Source organism: Narcine bancroftii, chromosome 2 (genome assembly GCF_036971445.1).
Source record: "Narcine bancroftii isolate sNarBan1 chromosome 2, sNarBan1.hap1, whole genome shotgun sequence".
Lineage (NCBI taxonomy): Eukaryota > Metazoa > Chordata > Chondrichthyes > Torpediniformes > Narcinidae > Narcine > Narcine bancroftii.
The window spans coordinates 236,325,593-236,344,691 of NC_091470.1; the positions used below are offsets into that span (position 1 = coordinate 236,325,593).

General features: G+C 37.7%; 1 protein-coding gene across 4 annotated transcripts in view; it reads right to left on the bottom strand.

Annotated features, from left to right (window-relative positions):
* The window catches only part of csmd3b (CUB and Sushi multiple domains 3b), a 927,060-nt gene that overhangs the window by 18,605 nt on the left and 889,356 nt on the right, over nucleotides 1-19,099 (bottom strand). For all 4 annotated transcript variants that reach the window (XM_069920534.1, XM_069920535.1, XM_069920537.1 and 1 more), the window contains 5 exons: nucleotides 17,442-17,615; nucleotides 15,937-16,010; nucleotides 8,608-8,719; nucleotides 6,217-6,396; nucleotides 3,778-3,843 (listed from right to left, as the gene is read on the bottom strand). In XM_069920534.1, the coding sequence (XP_069776635.1) occupies nucleotides 3,778-3,843; nucleotides 6,217-6,396; nucleotides 8,608-8,719; nucleotides 15,937-16,010; nucleotides 17,442-17,615 (606 nt within the window). The remainder of the gene's footprint in view (nucleotides 1-3,777; nucleotides 3,844-6,216; nucleotides 6,397-8,607; nucleotides 8,720-15,936; nucleotides 16,011-17,441; nucleotides 17,616-19,099) is intronic.

Here is a 19,099-nt window from a genome sequence, read left to right on the forward strand (position 1 = left end):
AGACATGATTCATTTTCTAGATAGATTTTTTTTGGTATTGGCACATTTACAAGGAGTACTCCAAGCTGAATATAAAAGCTGGGTATTATCAGATCATTCTATGTTGTTTTACTCTTGTGCAAGTCCAGAAGTAATGTAATTGTCTTATAGATGGCGACTTAATACAATGCTATTAAAGAAACCAGAATTTGTTACTTTTGTAAAGGAACAGATTGCTTTATTTTTGGCTGAGAATATTAATACAGTAAGTAGTACTTTTATATTATGGGATGCTTTGAAAGCATATTTGCGAGGGCAAATTATTAGTTATACTACGAAAGTTAAAAAACAATATGTGGCAGAAAGCTTAACAATGGAGAAACAAATTACTGAGTTGGAAAAGGAATTACAGAAAAATGTTACAGAAGATAAAAAGGCAGCTATAGTGAAGTTGAAATTACGTTTTGATACACTACAAACCTATCAGTATGAGCGTTTAATTAATTGATCTAAGCAACATTATTATGAATTAGGAGAGAGGGCTCATAAGGTGTTAGCATGGCAATCAAAAACAGAACAGACCTCGTGAATTATTAATGTTGTTAAAAAGAATTCAATAGTTACCTATAAACTTCAGGAAATTAATGACCAGTTTTATTCATTTTATCAACAATTATATACTTCTGAGGGAAAGCAGGAAACTGATTCTATTGATTCTTATTTATCTAAATTATATTTACCTGTTTTAAGAAAGGAGGAGGTTAGGGAATTAGAAGCTCCATTGACAGATTTAGAGATTAAAGAAGCTATACAAGAGATGCCGAATGGGAAGTCACTGGGGGATGATGGATTTTCAGTTGAATTTTATAAAGTATTTTATAAAGATTTATCCTCGGTATTTGGAGATGTTCTACAGCAAATAACTGAGGATCAGGTGTTACTGGAATCTTGTTTGAGTGCTATAATTACTGTGATTTTAAAGAAAGATAGGGATCCATTGCAAATATCTTCATATAGGCCTATTTCTTTACTAAATGTAGATTATAAAATTATGGTGAAAGTATTAGTGAATAGACTTGCTAAATATTTACCTCAGTTGATACATGTATATCAAACAGGTTTTATTAAAAATAAAAATGCATCTGATAACATTCTTAGATTGATCACATTGGTCAATGCATCTAGACAGCACCCAATGGTGGTTGCATTGGATGTGGAAAAAAGCTTTTGATAGGGTTGAATGGAATTTTTTATTTAAGGTGTTAGAGAAGTTTAATTTTGGCCATTATTTTATTGGTTGGGTTAAAGCTTTATATAAAAACCCAATTGCTAGGGTGGTGACAAATGTTCAAACTTCTTTACCATTTAAATTAATGCAATTGACTTGGCAAGGCTGTCCATTATCACCAGCCTTGTTTGCATTGGCTATTGAACTGTTAGCTCAGACTGAATGATAAGATTAAAGGGATGAGAATTGCAGATGATGAATATGAGCATTGCGGATTAGGTGTTTGTCTATTTGACAGAACCAGAGCAATCTTTGAAATATTTGCAAGATTGCTTGATGAAACTTGGGGAGTTATCTGGATACAAGGTAAATTGGGATCAGAGTGAAATATTACCAGTTGGGGAAGGAGACTATTCAGAATATAAAAATATTATAAAATTGAAATGGTCAGATAGAATTAAATATTTGGGTCTAATAGTAAATGAGGATTACAAATCTTTATATAAATTAAATTATGTTCCTTTGTTAAAAAGGATTAAAATAGATTTGATTAAATGTAAAGATCTTCTGTTAACGTTAATTGGTCAAGTAAATTGTATTAAAATGAATATTTTTCGTCGAATCCAATATTTGTTTCAGTAGATACCTTGTTTACTTTCAAAGAGTTTCTTTCAGGATTTGAATAGCATGGTACAGGAAATTTTATGGAAGGGGAAATTAGAACGAGTAGCTTTACATAAACCTAAATACAAAAATTATTGATGTTATATGGATGCATCAAAATTGTGGGTCTTAACTTGATGCTACTACTTATTTCCCTCATACATCAGGATTTAATTCCATCTTTTAACACTCTAGCTAACTTTCCAACTAAACTATACCCTGCTGTAGCCTGATATAATCTTCCTCACTCTCCACCACTCTATTAATTCTCTGAAGCTAGACACAGTTTGCTTGAGGAACACAGCAGATCAAACAGAATCAGTGGGAGAAAAATAATTTGTTTGAGGTTTCTGGCCAAAGTCCTTCATCAAGACTCGATGAAGGGCTCTGGCTGGAAACAACGACAATCCTTTTCCTCCCACGAATATTGCTCAGCCCCACTGGGTTCCTGCAGCAGACTATGTTTAGTTTCAGATTCTAGAATCTGCAGTTTCGTGTGTGTGTGTCCATTATCAATTTTCTATTCACTTACAAACATTCCTCGTATAATCACCTCCACGTCATGAAGAAAAATCATGGACTTCTGCTATACCAGTGGTCACAGACTTGAAGCAGGAATGCTTCCTATTACCAACCTACTCTGGAGCAATTGACCAACTCATCCTTGATCCCATGTGTGTTATCTTTTGGATGAACTTATCATTTGGGACTCATTACCACTTTCATTTCATCAAACTCCTTTGTGACATCCTCAAAAAACTTATTCCATGCCTTTCCAACTGAATAAAAATTTTATCCCTTGAAATTTTTTCCCATGATTTCTCCAACTCTGACATGACACTTACTGGCTCAAAGTTTTCCTGGCTGATAACCGCTGCCCTTCTTAAATAAAAGAACATCATTAGCTATCTTACATTCTTTTTGCACCTCAACTCTATGCCACTTTCAGGTGGCCAGAATACCCCACGGTAAAGCTGCCTATTCTATCCCAATGCGGCTGTCAGGTGGCCACCTGAAAGTGGAGAACCCAGCCAGGAGGAGCACTTACCTAACCCTTCTCCTGTAAGTATATTCTATGGCTCAGAGAATCCCCCGTTGCACCTGAAAGCACAGTCCACAGGAGCTGGCATTCACTCGGACACAGCTCTCCTTCAAGCGGCATGTTCAGGTGACAGAAAGGTGACTTCTCTGCCGCCACCTGAATATGCCAGCTGCACTCCCCCAGCTGGCGCATTATCTACTTCCGAACACCTGAAAGTGGCTGTAGCTAACAACTTAGCAAATCTATCTTTAATGGCCCCAGCTATCTCCGCCCTTGTTTCCCATAGAAGACTGTAATAGATGTCATCCAGCCTGGAGATTTATTTATCCTAAAGGGTTCAGAAAATCTAATGCCTCCAACCTCCTAACATGTACATGATCCAGACAATGAGCATTCCTTCCCTGAACTCATGACCCTTCATGTCCTTTTCCTTGCTAAGATTACTCTTTTAGTTCCTAAGGAGACTCATTCATCCTCCAGATAGCCTTCTGATACACTTTTAAAATTATTTAAGATTTTTTTCATAATCTTAATTATCTAGGAAATATTTTGTTAAATTTTTGCCCTTGTAATTTCTTAAATATTTTTCTACACTCTCAAGGGATTCATTGGATTGTAGTTGCCTATACCAGTCATAAGATTTATTTTTTGAGTGAGACATGCTATGTAATTCAGGAAGTGCTCCACACCCTGCTTTGGAAATTCAGAAAGTGATTGGAAGTTCAAGCCAAGATGAATTTCTATTTAGCTAACAAAGAAATAACATGATATTGAAATAAAATGTAGAAGAACTGAGAAATCTCCATTGTTACCCACATATGTAGCCAGCAGAATGTGTTACTTTATTTTATTGAAATTAACCTACCACTTAATTTGGGGCTTGGGGTTCCAATTGATGGTCTATTGCTTTTCTCCGATTTCTTTGAACCAGCTATGGAAATATAAAGTGAAAAGTACATTATTAACTGAAATTCCACATGCACATTCGAAATTCCCATGGAGGAACACCACTTTTCCTTCAGAAGAAGAGCAGATTAAACCTGGTGAAACAGGTCCAGTGGCTACATCAGCAATTTTTTGGATTTTCTCCAGTTAGGGATGATAACTGGAGGGAAAAAAAAAACTGCAGAAAAACAGGCACATTACTCAAATTATTTTATCTGCATATTCTGGGCATTCTCATGATAAGTTAAAGGAAGTTGTCTTCAAGCCATTCTTGGCAAAAGGCAGAACACTTGCTGGGGTTAAAGCTTGCCCTTTCGCCTGGTGAAGTCCTTTACTTGGTCAAAGAACTGCTACTCTATGAGGTTCATTCAATTTATAAGCAAAAATGAATGTAGAAAAGGGTATCTATAAGCATAGAAATCCACATTGTCCCACATTATGCAAATTTTCAGTGTTGCCCAATTTAGATTCCTCCTCAGGACACCTGCACTCACTTGCTCTGGCTCTTCGCGACTCCTCTTTGGCAGATTAATCTCGCATTACCTTAATCTTACCCAATTTGATATCGATCCCTGCTGATGCATCCAGTTAATCAACAGTTGACTGTAGCCATAGTTTAAAATACCTTGTCATTTGGAGGGATGGCAGGCAGACAATATTGACAAATTTCCTTACATCACAATCATAGGACAGGAGTTAGCATCAGTCCTGCAGCACCTATTTACTGGGGGTACCAATCCACCCTGAGCATACTACCCTTCTGCATAGTACAAATATACCCCACTTTACAAATACTCGCTTTACGCAAATTCGTTTTTACGAAAGGATTTTCGCTCTTCCTCTCGCTCCTACATCCAAGTCTCCTTCACCTCCTACCACCTAACCTCCAAAGACACAGCCTAGCTACACTCTACATACATTATTTCTACTTTTTAGGCTGTGTTTTTATCATATCATACCTGCTTTTAATAAATGTTAGTGTTATTTTAGGTTTTATATGTTATTTGGTATGATTTGGTAGGTTATTTTTTGGGACTGGGAACACTCAAAAATTTTTCGAATAGAAATCAATGATAATCACTTCTTCGCTTTATACCATTTTGGTTTATGCAAAGTTCCATAAGTAGATATACCTGAACCTACTCATGTTATCACTATCCTCAACCCATGTGATTCTATTTTTCTAATTTATCTATATGAAGCATTTTATTCAATGTATAATATCTATTGTCTTAACTTCAATTACATATTCTAAGAATTTAACATGATTGATGTTCTAAAAATCGTCTTGAAACTCACTGTTAAATTGAACAAAATGATACTACTTTATCCATGTCACAGTAACATGTATTTATATTTCTGTGATGGTGTGCCATGTTGATTACTTTCAGAGAATGCATTAACATGTTCCAGACCACCACACTTGTGTACTGCAGTACAGAAATGTAAAGCATGCAGAATATCAGCTGAGTGGCATTTGATCTCACGTTCTGCCCCTGGATTTACCACATTCCATAACATAATGAGCCAAGAGACTGGATATACCATGTCTGGCTCCTCAGCTTCACATCATCTGATGCAGCTTCATTAACATGATCAAGATAAATAGGTAAGTAAAGATAACAGACTCATTCTTAGCTTTAATTAATATGAATATTTCACTATTTTACAAGAATAATATTGTTCTATTTTATATTGATTACATCTTTTCTAATCTTGCCTGTACATCTCACTATCAGAAACATTAAGGAACACCACAAGCAGTTTGAAAACCCTCACGGTGGCCCCAGGGAAGGTCCTCTATTCTGTAGTTGAAGTCCAGTCATCTCTCATGGGCCATTTTATCATAGAGAAGAGCTACAACAGTGAGGCTGATAAGATAATGAAAGCTGAGCACCCCAAAAAAAGTTAATATTCTGAGGGTGTGCTAAGATAGGTGAGCACAGGCATGAGTTTGGCCCATGGTGTTATCCAATCTTATGAATTGCTGGATTTATTTTGGCAGTTTGTTTCTAATTGGTTTTCATTGAAAGGATTTTATTTTTCTTCCACCATTTTTCTTACTATTTTATTTTTGTTTAATTTACTTTAATATTATTTGTTTCTAACTCTGCAAAGAGACTATAATTTTACTGGGAGATTTAATATATTATGTTTTTTTTTTAAAAAGGATGAGAGGAAAAAATAGTACATGACCTTGCAGTGGCAGGTTTGAATGTAACACTGACATGCATGGCAGAAAGTGACAATTATCTCCTCTTTCGTTCTGTAAATAGAAACTCTATGGCACACCTTCCAAAGGAGTGGCACTCAGCAAATGCTTACATCCAAATTAATAACTTTTAAAAATCAACGTTACCTTGACAGATGGGCGACTTCCCTGTCCAAGTCCCATCTGACCTGCAAGCTCTGTGTTCTGATCCTCCAGCTAAGAAGAATCCTGGCTGACAGGTGTACAAGAGAACATAACCCAGTGAAGGAAGATCCATCCCAACCACATTGGTATGAGTGGGAGTCTCTGGCTGTTTGCAATTGTGTGCTGCAGAAGAAATCAGTATATTTGAGCAAAAGGAGAAAACAGCAATGTTTTTATTTATAATGACAACAAAAAATGGTACAAGTTATGCTGGCTATAGCTGGCAGTTCCTTTGCAATTAAGGCCCAGACTCACCTGCCTTTGTTTTAAGTCTAAGACTTATTGCATAACAGGTGTATCTGTTGGAGGCCTTATTGATTTCAATTAATAAAAATCTCAGCTTTGAGAAGAGGTGTTTTCATTTTAAATGTATTTATCCATTTTTGAGTGTTTTAGTGTGTTGTTAATTGCCTACTTTTAAGGTCTGCATTTTAACTGTTTAAATGATTGATATCATTTTTAAACATCTTCTGTCACAAAGCTGACCTACATGTTGCTGAGATATCATTGAACCTCATCATCCAAATCATGGTTGTGGAGTATCAATGAGATTGGTCCTCTACACCCAGCCCAGACAAATGCATGCAGGTGGTGGGGACACAAGGCAATTCTGGTCAGAGAGCCCAATTCAATTCTGCTGCTTCAGCAACGTACTTCCCTCAACTTGGTGCAGTGAAATCATTCTCTTCAAGTCAGCAAATTATAAGTATACTTTCTCCAAACATGCACTGACTGGTATCTATTTAAACAAGTCTAAATGAATGTTAAGGTTGGTCAAAATCAGACATATAATAGGCAGTACTTCTGTAATTGACTAATTCTAATTTTCAGATTGAAAAAATCTGTTTGCAGAAACAAATACAGGAAATAACTGAGAAAAAAAAATGGAAGAATATAGTAAAGAATAAAACATAATGGAAGTCCTCAGCAACCTGTTTGGTGAAACAGAAGTTAGCTAATGAAATTTTCTCAGGAAATGTTGCCCTATTGTCACTCACACACCCTGCTCCTTTCTCTCAGCCCTTTCCCATATTGGTATTGGAAATCCAAATCTAACCCTTCCTGCTTTAGCCATTATACAGAACTTGAAATGTTTCCACAAGATGAAGAAGCAATATCCCCTTTGTTCTTGATGTAGATAATAATTTCTCACTATGTGTTCTTACCTATATGGAGGCGACTAAATGCAGAAATGGATGATGGGTTTCACTGTAAAGAATGTGAAAATATGATTGGGGTTTCCTGTTACTTTGTACTTTAATGCTCAATTTCTCTTTGACCAACATGATTATATTTGATCATAACTGGAGGACTACTCTCTATTTCTCTTTGAAGCAGATAGTGAATATGGGGAAAAAAAAAACTATATCAGTGATGGTGCAGAGGGGATGATCACATACCAATATAAGGCTGCATTCCTAGGTTCTATCTTCTCTTCTCCCAGCATAGACGTGGCCACAGTGATGTCAACAGGCTTGCACATTTTCTATACTTCGTTCCTCCTCATCTAATCTAATACCCCAAATTATTTGCATTTCTAAACATCTTTCTTTGAACCCATTTGTTTATGACTGAACTTCGATCTTTAACTCCTTTTGCCTTGCACCAACATTTCAGAATACAATAAACCTACTCGATCTTTGTGTACAGATCCAGTAATGTTCATGCACTAGTCTCTTCTGCTGATCATTATCCAATATTGTGATCTCTGAAGTTGATGGACAAGGGATCAGTCATTCTGTAAGCTTCACGAGTCACTAATTAAAACACTTAGGAGATATGACAGTGAATAATAAATGCAGTATTTAATTTGATTACTAAGCTTTATCATATTATCTTGACTATATCAAATTAGCAATGATTTACATGGTACTTTGGCCAAAGAAGTGGTAGGCTGAGGTCAATGAACAGCAACATTAGACTTGGTCCAATGACCTTTTAATGTCAACTATTTAAATAAATAGATCTCAAAAAATCATGCATCATTTTTTTTGTTTATTTTTAAGTTTAATCCTAGACTAGTTTCAAAGGCAGGAACCTGATAACGAGGTAAAATAACACTATTTGGTCAGGGGTGTCCAAATAATAGGCCACTAGGAGAAATCTATTCAGAATGAATTTTCATGTTTTATATTGAATTTAAAATGGGCTAAATATCATCCATGATCCAACTTCTTTGAAATAATTTGTAAATGATAAATCCACAGCTCTTCCATTTTAAACCAAATAAAATTAGCTTGTTGCAGACATTGAAAAATGTTGCCAGACGTCATAACATAAGTTTTACTTTGTTGCAATCGATTCTGTTTTATAGTTTTACTTTAATTTACACACGTATGCATTCAGGTTGAATTCCACTCCACGTAAGATCAGAAAGGCAAATTCGAGTGGTGGATCCTTGTAGTAAATGTCCTTTCTTGCAGTGAAACTGGACTACACTTCCCACCTGCAGAAAGGAAGCAAGAAATACTAAACAACTTAAATCAATTATTTCCATTGTTCATACTATAACTCAAGAGTTTTAAAACAGTGAATAACAGTTCAAGGTCTAAGATATATCTGTTAGTGTATGGAAATCCTGAATCCTCCTGAAAACTAGCATGTAGAGAATGCCTGCAACGTGTCTGGTCAATTGTCTGGGATATTGACAATCACATATGGCATGGATGTAGAGTACATGAACTATAATCTAAAAGGAGGTATTTTGAATGGTGGAACTAGATTTATTTAATAATTTATAGCTTTGCATTATTCATCAATTCATCAGATTTTTCTGAACTTTTCAGATTAAAGGCTATAATGATCCACATTATGGTCAAGCCATACATCACACCACACTTGCATGATGAGTAATATAGAAGCCATGAAAACCGGTCAGTGAAGAATCAAGAAATTATCCTCACTTTAAAGGTTTTGGTAGCTTTGCCAGATTCAGATAGTGTTGGGTTTTACTCTACAAAAAGTCTAACATTTAGATATCAATTTAGAAACAAATTAAAATAAAGATGAGATTAGACTGTTACAGATTGGAACAGCTGTATGTAGAGATTGGTTAAGAAGAATGAGAGGTTTGAGTGTTGTTTATTCAAGTTTGCATCAAGGTTAACTTTGAGGTAACATTTCTTTAAGTGAAAAACAAGAAACATCCTGCAATCTTTAAAAAAAACCTACTGTAAATGTTCTTCGAAGGTTTTGATCTCGCAATGATCTCGACAGGTGTATCTCAAGGTTACTTTGATCAGCAGTAATTGGTTTTGAATGTCTTTAAATATAAGAATGGAATTCCTGAATTTCTCCTGCTTGATTTAGCTCTGGTCCTTTCTTGACTGTGTTTGTGCCTCTTTAATAAAGTTCAAGTTCAAATCTATTTATCACCCAGTCTCTTCTTTGGCTTGGAGGACGAAGATTTATGGAGAGGTAAATATTCACGTCAGCTGCAGGCTCGTTTGTGGCTGACAAGTCCGATGCGGGACAGGCAGACACGGTTGCAGCAGTTGCAGGGGAAAATTGGTTGGTTGGGGTTGGGTGTTGGGTTTTTCCTCCTTTGTCTTTTGTCAGTGAGGTGGGCTCTGTGATCTTCTTCAAAGGAGGTTGCTGCCCGTCGAACTGTGAGGCGCCAAGATGCACAGTTGGAGGCGATATCAGCCCACTGGCGGTGGTCAATGTGGCAGGCACCAAGAGGTTTCTTTAGGCAGTCCTTGTACCTCTTCTTTGGTGCACCTCTGACACGATGGCCAGTGGAGAGCTTGCCATATAACACAATCTTGGGAAGGCAATGGTCCTCCATTCTGGAGACGTGACCTACCCAGCGCAGTGAAACAACATTCTCCAGTTCATGTTGCAGAACAGTTTAAAACATGCGTACAGACAAACGATACATATATACAGTACATACTATATGTACATACATTAAAATAAATAAATAGTAGAGTCACGGAGAGTTGGTTGAGCAGTTTCATTGCCTGTGGGAAGAAGCTATTCCTCAGCTTTATGGTACTGGCTCTGATACTACTGTATCTTTTTCCTCACAGGAGTTGCTGGAAGATGCTGGTAAGGATCCTTCCTGATTTTGCAAGACCTCTTTCAACAATTATCCTTGTAAATCACATTAATGAGGGGAGGGAAATCTCAGTGATCCTCTTTGCCACTTTAGTGGTCTATATGACCATAAAACAATGATATAGGCGCTGAGTTAGGCCATTCAGCTCATCGAGTCAGCTGCTCATGAGCTGATCCATTCTCCCACTGAGCCTTACTCCCAGCCTCCTCCCCATAACCTTTGATACACTGACTATTCAGATACCTATCAATCTCTGCCATAAATATAACCAATGACCTGCCATCCACAGCCATGTGTGGCAGCTAATTCCAGAAGTTCACCACTCTCTGTCTAAAAAAATTTCTCTGCATTTGTTTTAAATGGGTGCCCTTAAATCTTAAAATTGTGCCCACTTGTCTTTGACTCCCCTACCATGGGAAGCAACTTTGGCACATCTATTCTGTTCAGGCCTTGCAACATTTAAAATGCTTCGATGAAGTCCTCCCTCATTCTTTGGAACTCCAAGGTGTACAGAGAAAGAGCTGTTAAATATTCCTCATATGCCAATCACTTCATTCCAGGAATCATTCTTGTGAATCTTCTCTGAACCCTCTCCAATGCCATCACATCCTTTCTTAAACAAGGAGCCAAAACTGTACTCCATTCGCAAAGTGAGGCCTCACCAGTGCTTTACAAGGCCTCAACATCACATCCTTGCTCTTACATCCTATTTCTCTAGCTATGAATGCCAACATTGCATCCACCATCCTTACCATCATCTCAAACTGGAGATTGACCTTTAGGGTATCCTACAATGAGGATTCCCAAGTCCTTTTGCACCTCCAAATTTTGAATTTTTACCTCATCCAAGTAATAGGTCTCCACTTTTATTCCTTCTACTAAGGTACACTTTTCAACATTGTATTTCATTTGCCACCTCTTTATCCATTGTCTGAATCTAAGTGCTCTGCAGCCTACCAGTTTCCTCAACACTACCTACTCCTCCACCCACCTATCTGCAAACTTTGCCACAGAGACATTTATTCCACAATCCAAATCATTAACATACAAAGTAATAAGAAGTGTCTCCAAATCTGACTGCTGTTGTTCATCACTAGTAACCAGTAGCCAACCAGAATAGGCTGCTTTTATTCCTACTCTTGGTTTCCTGCTGGTTCTCTGGATTGACTTCCAATTCATTTCTCTAAAGCAACCAGCCTGGACACTCTTAATGGAGCTCCTGCAGAAAGTTAACAAGATAGTGGTTGGTAGTCTTGCCCGCCCCAGCCTTCTAATGAAGTGCAGTTGCTGTTGTGCCTTCCTGACCAGAAAGTAGATGCTATGTGTCCAGGATAGGTCACTTCATTAATGGACTCTGAAGAACTTGGTGTTCTCCACACTCTCGACTATTGTGGCTTTAATGTGCAGTGGAGGCTGCTTGTCCCTGGTCTTCCTGGTCCACAGTCATCCATATTGAGACTTTGATTGTTATTCTCATACCTTTTCACAAGATTTTCTACCTCTTCTCTCTATTTCGACTTATCGTTGTTGCTGTTGAGGCCAACTATTGTCATATCATCTGAAAATTTGATGCCTCTGTTGCAGACAGACATCTTCTCCTGTTTGTCCTTTTGTATGTTTTTGCATATGAAAAGATTACTCTGTGTGGGGAATTTAACCATTGGTAGCAGGGTATTACTCCAGAAGGAGTAAATTGTTCCAATATCCAAGAATAAACTCACTCTCAAAAAAATAGGAATGCAGGTCAGTTGGATGTATAAGGATGTTCAGATCTCTCTGCTCTTTCAACTGAGGTGGACAACCTCACAATTTTCAACATTTTGTTCCATATTTATATAGTCACTTAACCTGCTCTATCGCCTGATAACAGCACAAACACAATTTAAAATTTAAAATTAATATTCTACAAAAGTAGCACTCACATTGCAACCTTTTACCACACACATTCAAATTCCAAATGAAAATTTATTTTCTACTTTAGCATTTCTATTTTCATAAAATCAGTGTAGTCCAAACAGAATGCTGCATTGAGAAATGTTACATAATTAACGGAGAACACACTTTAAATTGAATGCAAACTTCCACCATCTATTATTTAGTTTAAAAAGCATTTTTTAAATTGTAAATGAAGTATCTATTCAGTTTCTACCATAAATATATAAAAAAAACCTATAATTTGTAATGCTGATTACACTTCATTAGGATAAAGGAGGTGACAGTGGTTTCTCCCAACTGTTTTGGACTGGGGATTAGATGAGCGCAGAACATCACCCCCGGTGACCCCTTGTTTGAATTTTAATTCTTATTTTAATTTGAATTAAAATAAGAAAATATGAAAATATCAGCAATGGTATAAAATAATTATAGTCTGAAGAGAATGGAATTCCACTGCTGATCTTAATGGACAGCTCTCTGGCTTAAACTTTTGCTGTTCCCAACAGAGAAATATTTCTGATGAAGGGTTACAAGCACGAAATGAAACACTTTCTCTTTCCACCAATGCCGCTTGATCTGTTCAGTATCTCAAGTATTTTTTTAAATTTTTATTTTGAATACCTAGCATCTATTTATTTTTGCTTTTGAAATGCATCACTGCTTATTATTTGATAAATACTTTGTCAGGAGAAGCAGCAAGCTGGAGATTTTAACCATTGTACCTAAATCCTTAAGCTTTCTTTTTCTCCTATGAAGTTCAGAGAAAATTAGACTCAACTTCCTCCAATTAAGAACCATGTTAATAAGTCACAGATTATCAGGGTTCCGAATGATATATATACTCATTGATCTCACAGTGAAAGTGGGCAGAGATGGCAGGCAGGGGGCAGAGGTGACAGCGCTACCTGGGCAGGCTGGGGGGGGGGGGGGGAGAGACGGCAGTGCGACTCGGGTGGGCGAGGGGGAGAGAGTCGGAAGCACGACTGGAAGGGGGTGGATACGGCAGCACAATGTTGGTGGGCTTAAATCTGGGGCAGCTGGCTTTGTTCTGAAATCCTGAAAAATCCGAAATTCGGAACACACAGTCCCGCAAGGGTTCCGGATAAAGGATTGTGTACCTGTATAACAATACTTAGATCGACTTTCTTCAACCATTAATTACGTTCAATAGGTACCGATTTCTCACATTAAAGTTAATGGTTGAAATGAAGCCAATTCATTTGCACAGAGTGATGTTTAACTCAGCCATTTCATGTCCGCCTTGAGACCAGCTACGGAGCAGATGGAAAAATGGGAAATTACTTTTCAGACAGCAGCCCTAAAAGGTTGCTCCAGTGTCCCATTCACATCCAGAGTTGCCTTGTAGTGCCCTCCAGATCCGATGGAGGTGGGGAGACTTGTGCCGTAGCGCCACCCATCATAAATATGTGGGAGAGCCATGGCCGGCTTCCCTACCCATAATCTCCCAGGCAGCTGAAACTGCTCTATGGTTCCCAGAACAGTTCCAGCTGTGTGGGGGGATTATGGGTAGGGAAGACGGCCATTGCTCTACCATGTTTTGAGCTGCAGAAAGCAGCCTCGAAGCCGAAGCGGCCCCAGCTTCCATTACCCCACTGGCCCCCACTGCCCTGACGGCCCCTGCTGCCCCACCGGCTCCTGCTGACACCTCCCGCTGTTCCGACTGCTCCTATGACTCCCACTGCTCCTAATGGAAGGAGATGGGTGAGAGGGGAGATGGGACGTGGGCTGATGGCATTCTTAGCCCAGCCCTAAACAGCCGCTTAGCACGGCTGTACATTCAGATTGATTGGCGGAGGGCTGCACTGCGGAAATTATAGGTAATATACTTGGAGACCACCTCCGCACATTCAAAAAGGTAGGTGATTATGCATTTTGGCAGAGTTTCTCCCCCTTCACATCTCAACTCTTGGGGTATCTGAAATGGCCTACTGAAGTTTTCCATATTTAGGGAGTGCTTAGATGAATTAAAAGTTGCTGACATACAGTGACATTTCCAAATGATTGCCATTTTAGGGGCTTGCTTTACGCTTATCCTCCAATGAAGTGTTCCAAATCACACTGCACAAATTGTTCTTTAAGCAATTGAGAAGAGAGCTATTTGCCAATTCTAAATCTGGCGCTCCAATCAAAGAACAGTGTAATGTCACAATATAGGACTATTTTAACTTTAATGTTATGGGAGGCTGACTACTGATCAGCTGAGTTATTTCTTTCAACTGCTAACTCATCCAAATCAAGTACTCAGAACTGGTTAAGTGAATTAAGCTAATTACATGGACTATTCCTCGTTTAAGCAGTGAAGTATAAATATTTTTTAGGCCTTTTAAAGAACACAATTTAAACTATTGTGTGGGTTCGTGCAACACTGATTTTGCTCCATCCAACACAAATAAAATAAATCCTTTTGGCAGAATTAATCATCAAATTATAATCCAAGAAGAACAGCTCAGGATAACTGAGGCAATCATTTAGTACTACTATATTGCAAGCCTTAATTTTTTTTTCAATGATTTTGTTTTACAAATTTTGCAATAATTTTAATTTGTTTATCGGTAACACCCGATCAACATTGTTGCATCACAAATTTTATTTAAAACAGAATAGATTACTTAATAATAATTTATTGGCTGAACCAAGCACTCTTGTTTTAATTTCATATATTGACAGTAATAATCTACCGTAATCATCTTTAATTTTTCCATTTCAAGGTTATCCCTTTATTGATATGAGAATAGAATACAGGATCATCGGGACCAGACACTTGTCATTGTTCGAAATGTTTTGGATTTTGGAATCATTTAAAAATGGGTGTCCCTTTAATCCTGCCGGCCTGAATCGCACTGCATTCTCTACCCCCCTCATCCAAGTCATGCTGCTATCTCTTTGCACACACTCCCCCACCCGAGTCACATTGCCGTCTCTCTTTCTCTCTCTTCCCCATCGTTGTACCAGCACCAGGGGGAATGGCCCATTTATCAGTTTCCCTGCGCTGGCACAGCAATTTCATCTGTGTGGGGGATTATGGGTAGCAATGACAGCCATTGATCCCACATTGAGCTGGCACTGGGCTGAATGAAAGTGCTGTGATACTGGACAGCTGTCAATATATGGAGATTCAGAGTCGCTTATAAAGTAGCAGAATGACATGGGATATTCCAAAGTGAGTTGAGCGAAGGTCATGCTTGATATGAAGGGCATTTATAAAGTAACGATACCATCAGTTAGCAACATAGAATGTGACAGGATACACGGGAGTTGAGTGAGGGTCACAAAGGGACATGTTTGACACCAAACTCCATCTTTGATGAGCAGAGGTCATCTACCGAATAAAGTGCTGCTTTTTAGAAGGTTACCATTTTTCAGATCCTGGATAAAAGTTAGGCACCTGCACAAACATGCAAATTATGATCTGGGATCAGCCAGTTACCCCAGCAATCTGCTCCATCATTTAGATCATGGCTCAGGTGACTTTCTTGCACATTGTAATTTATAAAATAAGTGGATACAAAATAAGAAAATGCTAATCACGTTATGCAAAAATGTAGATGAGAATAAGGACCAAGAAAATGGAGAGATACCTTCCTTTAATTGTTTGTGTCTTTGTAAAACAACAATGGGGAATGAATTGTATTCCATATATTACTCACCATATAACCAGATGTATTATTCTGTGTTCCATGCAGTGGTGTTCCGGGATTTTCACATGTCGTATGCGAAGGTTCTAAACAAAAACAAATGTTAAATACTTGTAAATGAAATGCTGCATATATGCCATGAAATTCAAAAGAGATTATGGTTTTAGCAAGACAGTAATCTAAATTATTACTAATTGATTCTATGTACTTCTGATGAGATCCTTGTCTGAGAAGGCTAGTCAGTGGCTATACTTTGTGAGGAATATGGGAGATTTGGTATGTCACTAAAGACTCTCAGAAACCATAGAGAGCATTCTCGCTGTATAGTACGGAATTGCCAATGCTCAGGACAAGAAAAAAACTACAGAGGGTAACTCAGCCTGTTACATCACTCCATTAAGAGCATCTACAAAGGGCAGTGTCTTAAGAAAGCAGCTTCTATCCTCAAGGACCCCCACCATCCAGGCCATGCCCCCCCCCTTCACTCTGCTACCATTGGGAAAAAGGTACAGAAGCCTGAAGGTGAGTACTCAGTGGTACAAGGACAGCATCTTGCCCTCTGCCATCAGATACCTGAATGAGCAATGAACCATAGACACTACTTTTATCTTTTTCTTTCAATAATTATTATTTATTTTGTAAGCTGGTTTATATAAATGTTTACACAGTGATGCTGCTACAAAATGACAAATTTTGTGGCGTGTTCATGACAATAAATTCTGATTCTGAAACAGGCATACCATCTGTCTCAGCCTTCCAATAACAACACAATGAGAACATAAAATCAGTGAGCAAAAACAGTATTTCTCATTTTCATTTTCAAAATCAAACTATCAAATGCAAAACCATTCGGAAAATCCATTCAGAAATGTACAACAGATTTTACTGTGCTGCTTTTCTGAACCAGTGATATCCTTCAGCTAAGATCTGAAGAATAACCACATTGGACTCATTGAACCAACCACTAATTTTGGTATTAATGGGAACACATCTTTATCCAGCTTTGTTCAAGTATAATGGCAGCCCCACTCAGAGACTGAGACAACACACGTGATATATGAGGCATGGACATATGATTGGCCCTTTCTCTGCCTATAGCAAACTCAAGGAGTCAGGGGAAATATCTGAAAAGGACTCTTGAAGGAGAATAAAAAGGCTTCATGGCTCTACAGGAACTTAGATTAAATACATAACTCAGCTTTTGATGGTTTCCATAACATTCACTGAATGGATCAGTGTAGGTTATTTGATGCAAAATGTTGTATGAGCCTGAATTAGTGTACAAATTGAGTATGGACATTTTTGGCTAAATATGTTGGTTTTTGAAACTGTTTGTTCAAAAAATAGACTCAGTCGATTTAATCAAATTATAGATGAATATTTCAATATATTCTAATAATAAAATAATTTACCTAAACATAATTTAAGATTGAAACACATCTTTTGTAATTATAAGGAAATCATCAATTCAGAAGCGTAGACTCTATAGTCCATTGTGCATTTTATCTTTTCAGTACCTATACAGCGAGGTTGTGACCCACTCCAAGTGCCATCAGCCTGGCAAATCCTCGTGCTTGATCCCACTAAGATCAAAGGATTGTTGCAGGTGAAGGAAACTTCTGATTGGTAGATGAAGCTCTTCCCCTCTCTCCTTCCTCGTGCTGGAACCCCAGGGTCTCCACAAAACTTTGCTGTGATAAATGAAAAAAGTGTAAGTATTTGAAAGTTAATTTGAATGTGAATTGCAGCATTTCATGGATGCAATTTTATCAGAGAGCAGCAGGGAAAAGGACATGATGCAATGAATCTTTGAAGCTAGTCCAAACTCAACATCAATATGTACATTATAGCTAACTTTACAGGAATTGATTTGGACTCACCCACATTCACCTGGTTTTCCATTTACCAGTAATATTAATTGGGGTGGCGTGGCTAATGTAGCAGTTAGCACGGGCTATTACAGTACCAACTACCTGGGTTCATCTCTGGCGTTGTCTGTAGGAGTTTGTATGTTCTCCACATGTCTGCATGGGATTTCTGTGGGTTCTCCAGTTTCTTACCACCCTTCAAAAATGTATGGGGTTGTAAGTTAATTGGTGTATTTGAGGGGCATGTACTTTGTGGACTGGATGGGCCTGTTACCATGCTGTATGTCTAAATTTAAAAAAAAAACGATGAAATGTTTTATTAGGATGCTCCATTACTTGGATATTGTGATAACAATGTATGTGGCTTATGAACTTTTGCTGAAAAAAAAGGTTAAAAATGTTATTGTGCATGTACAAATGAACCAGCATATTGAATGCACGGAGATACAGTGAGAACATTGAATCACCAGACTTTGCTGGTTAATTTACACTAATCTGTGACAATGAATCTGAGGCCTCTTTTCCTTAACTGTTCCGTTATTGTTAAAGTGCTAGTTACACTTTAAATTTAAAGCATAGATTTGTAACTTTAGGACTGAATAAACATTTAACAATATTATAACTGTTAACGCACTATTCAACCAGGCTCCTAGAAGAATGCATATTGTTTAGATTCATTCTTGAATATAATAAATTGTTGTTTCTTTGACTGTCTCTTTTTCCTTCTTCAAATATACTCCAAATTATCCTGTTCCTCTCTCATGATTATCTTTCATTTTCAAACTCACACATGAAGGAGCCATAATGTGGCCCATTATTCACAGAGTTTCCAGATTGACTATTTCAGGCCACATGCTTTTAGTGCATTGTTCATTTCAAGAAACTTCAGGTTTTGAGGAATCTATTTCATAACTTAATTATCCTCTGTGAATATGCAACTTTATATATCAGGGCTAAAATGATCTTTTACAAGCTTCAATTTGCACTTTCTAGTCTTAGTATGAAAAATACAACCATGTTCGACCCCGATACAAGGAAATGACTTCTTTGCTTCTCTTATTTCTTGATAATCAAAATTAGAGATGATACTCAAACAAGTGGCCTTTGGTAATGTAATGCCTGGTTTCTACTTGTTTGGCTGATTTCTGTATTGCTTAATTACAGTTTAACTTTATGCAACAAAGCTGCAATAATATGGTGTCTGACTATTTGGCAATCCTTATGGTTTGACATCTGACTCATTAGTTTCTGATTCCTACACTCCCTGTAAAATCACTAGAGCATCACTAGGAGGACTTTCTTGCTCT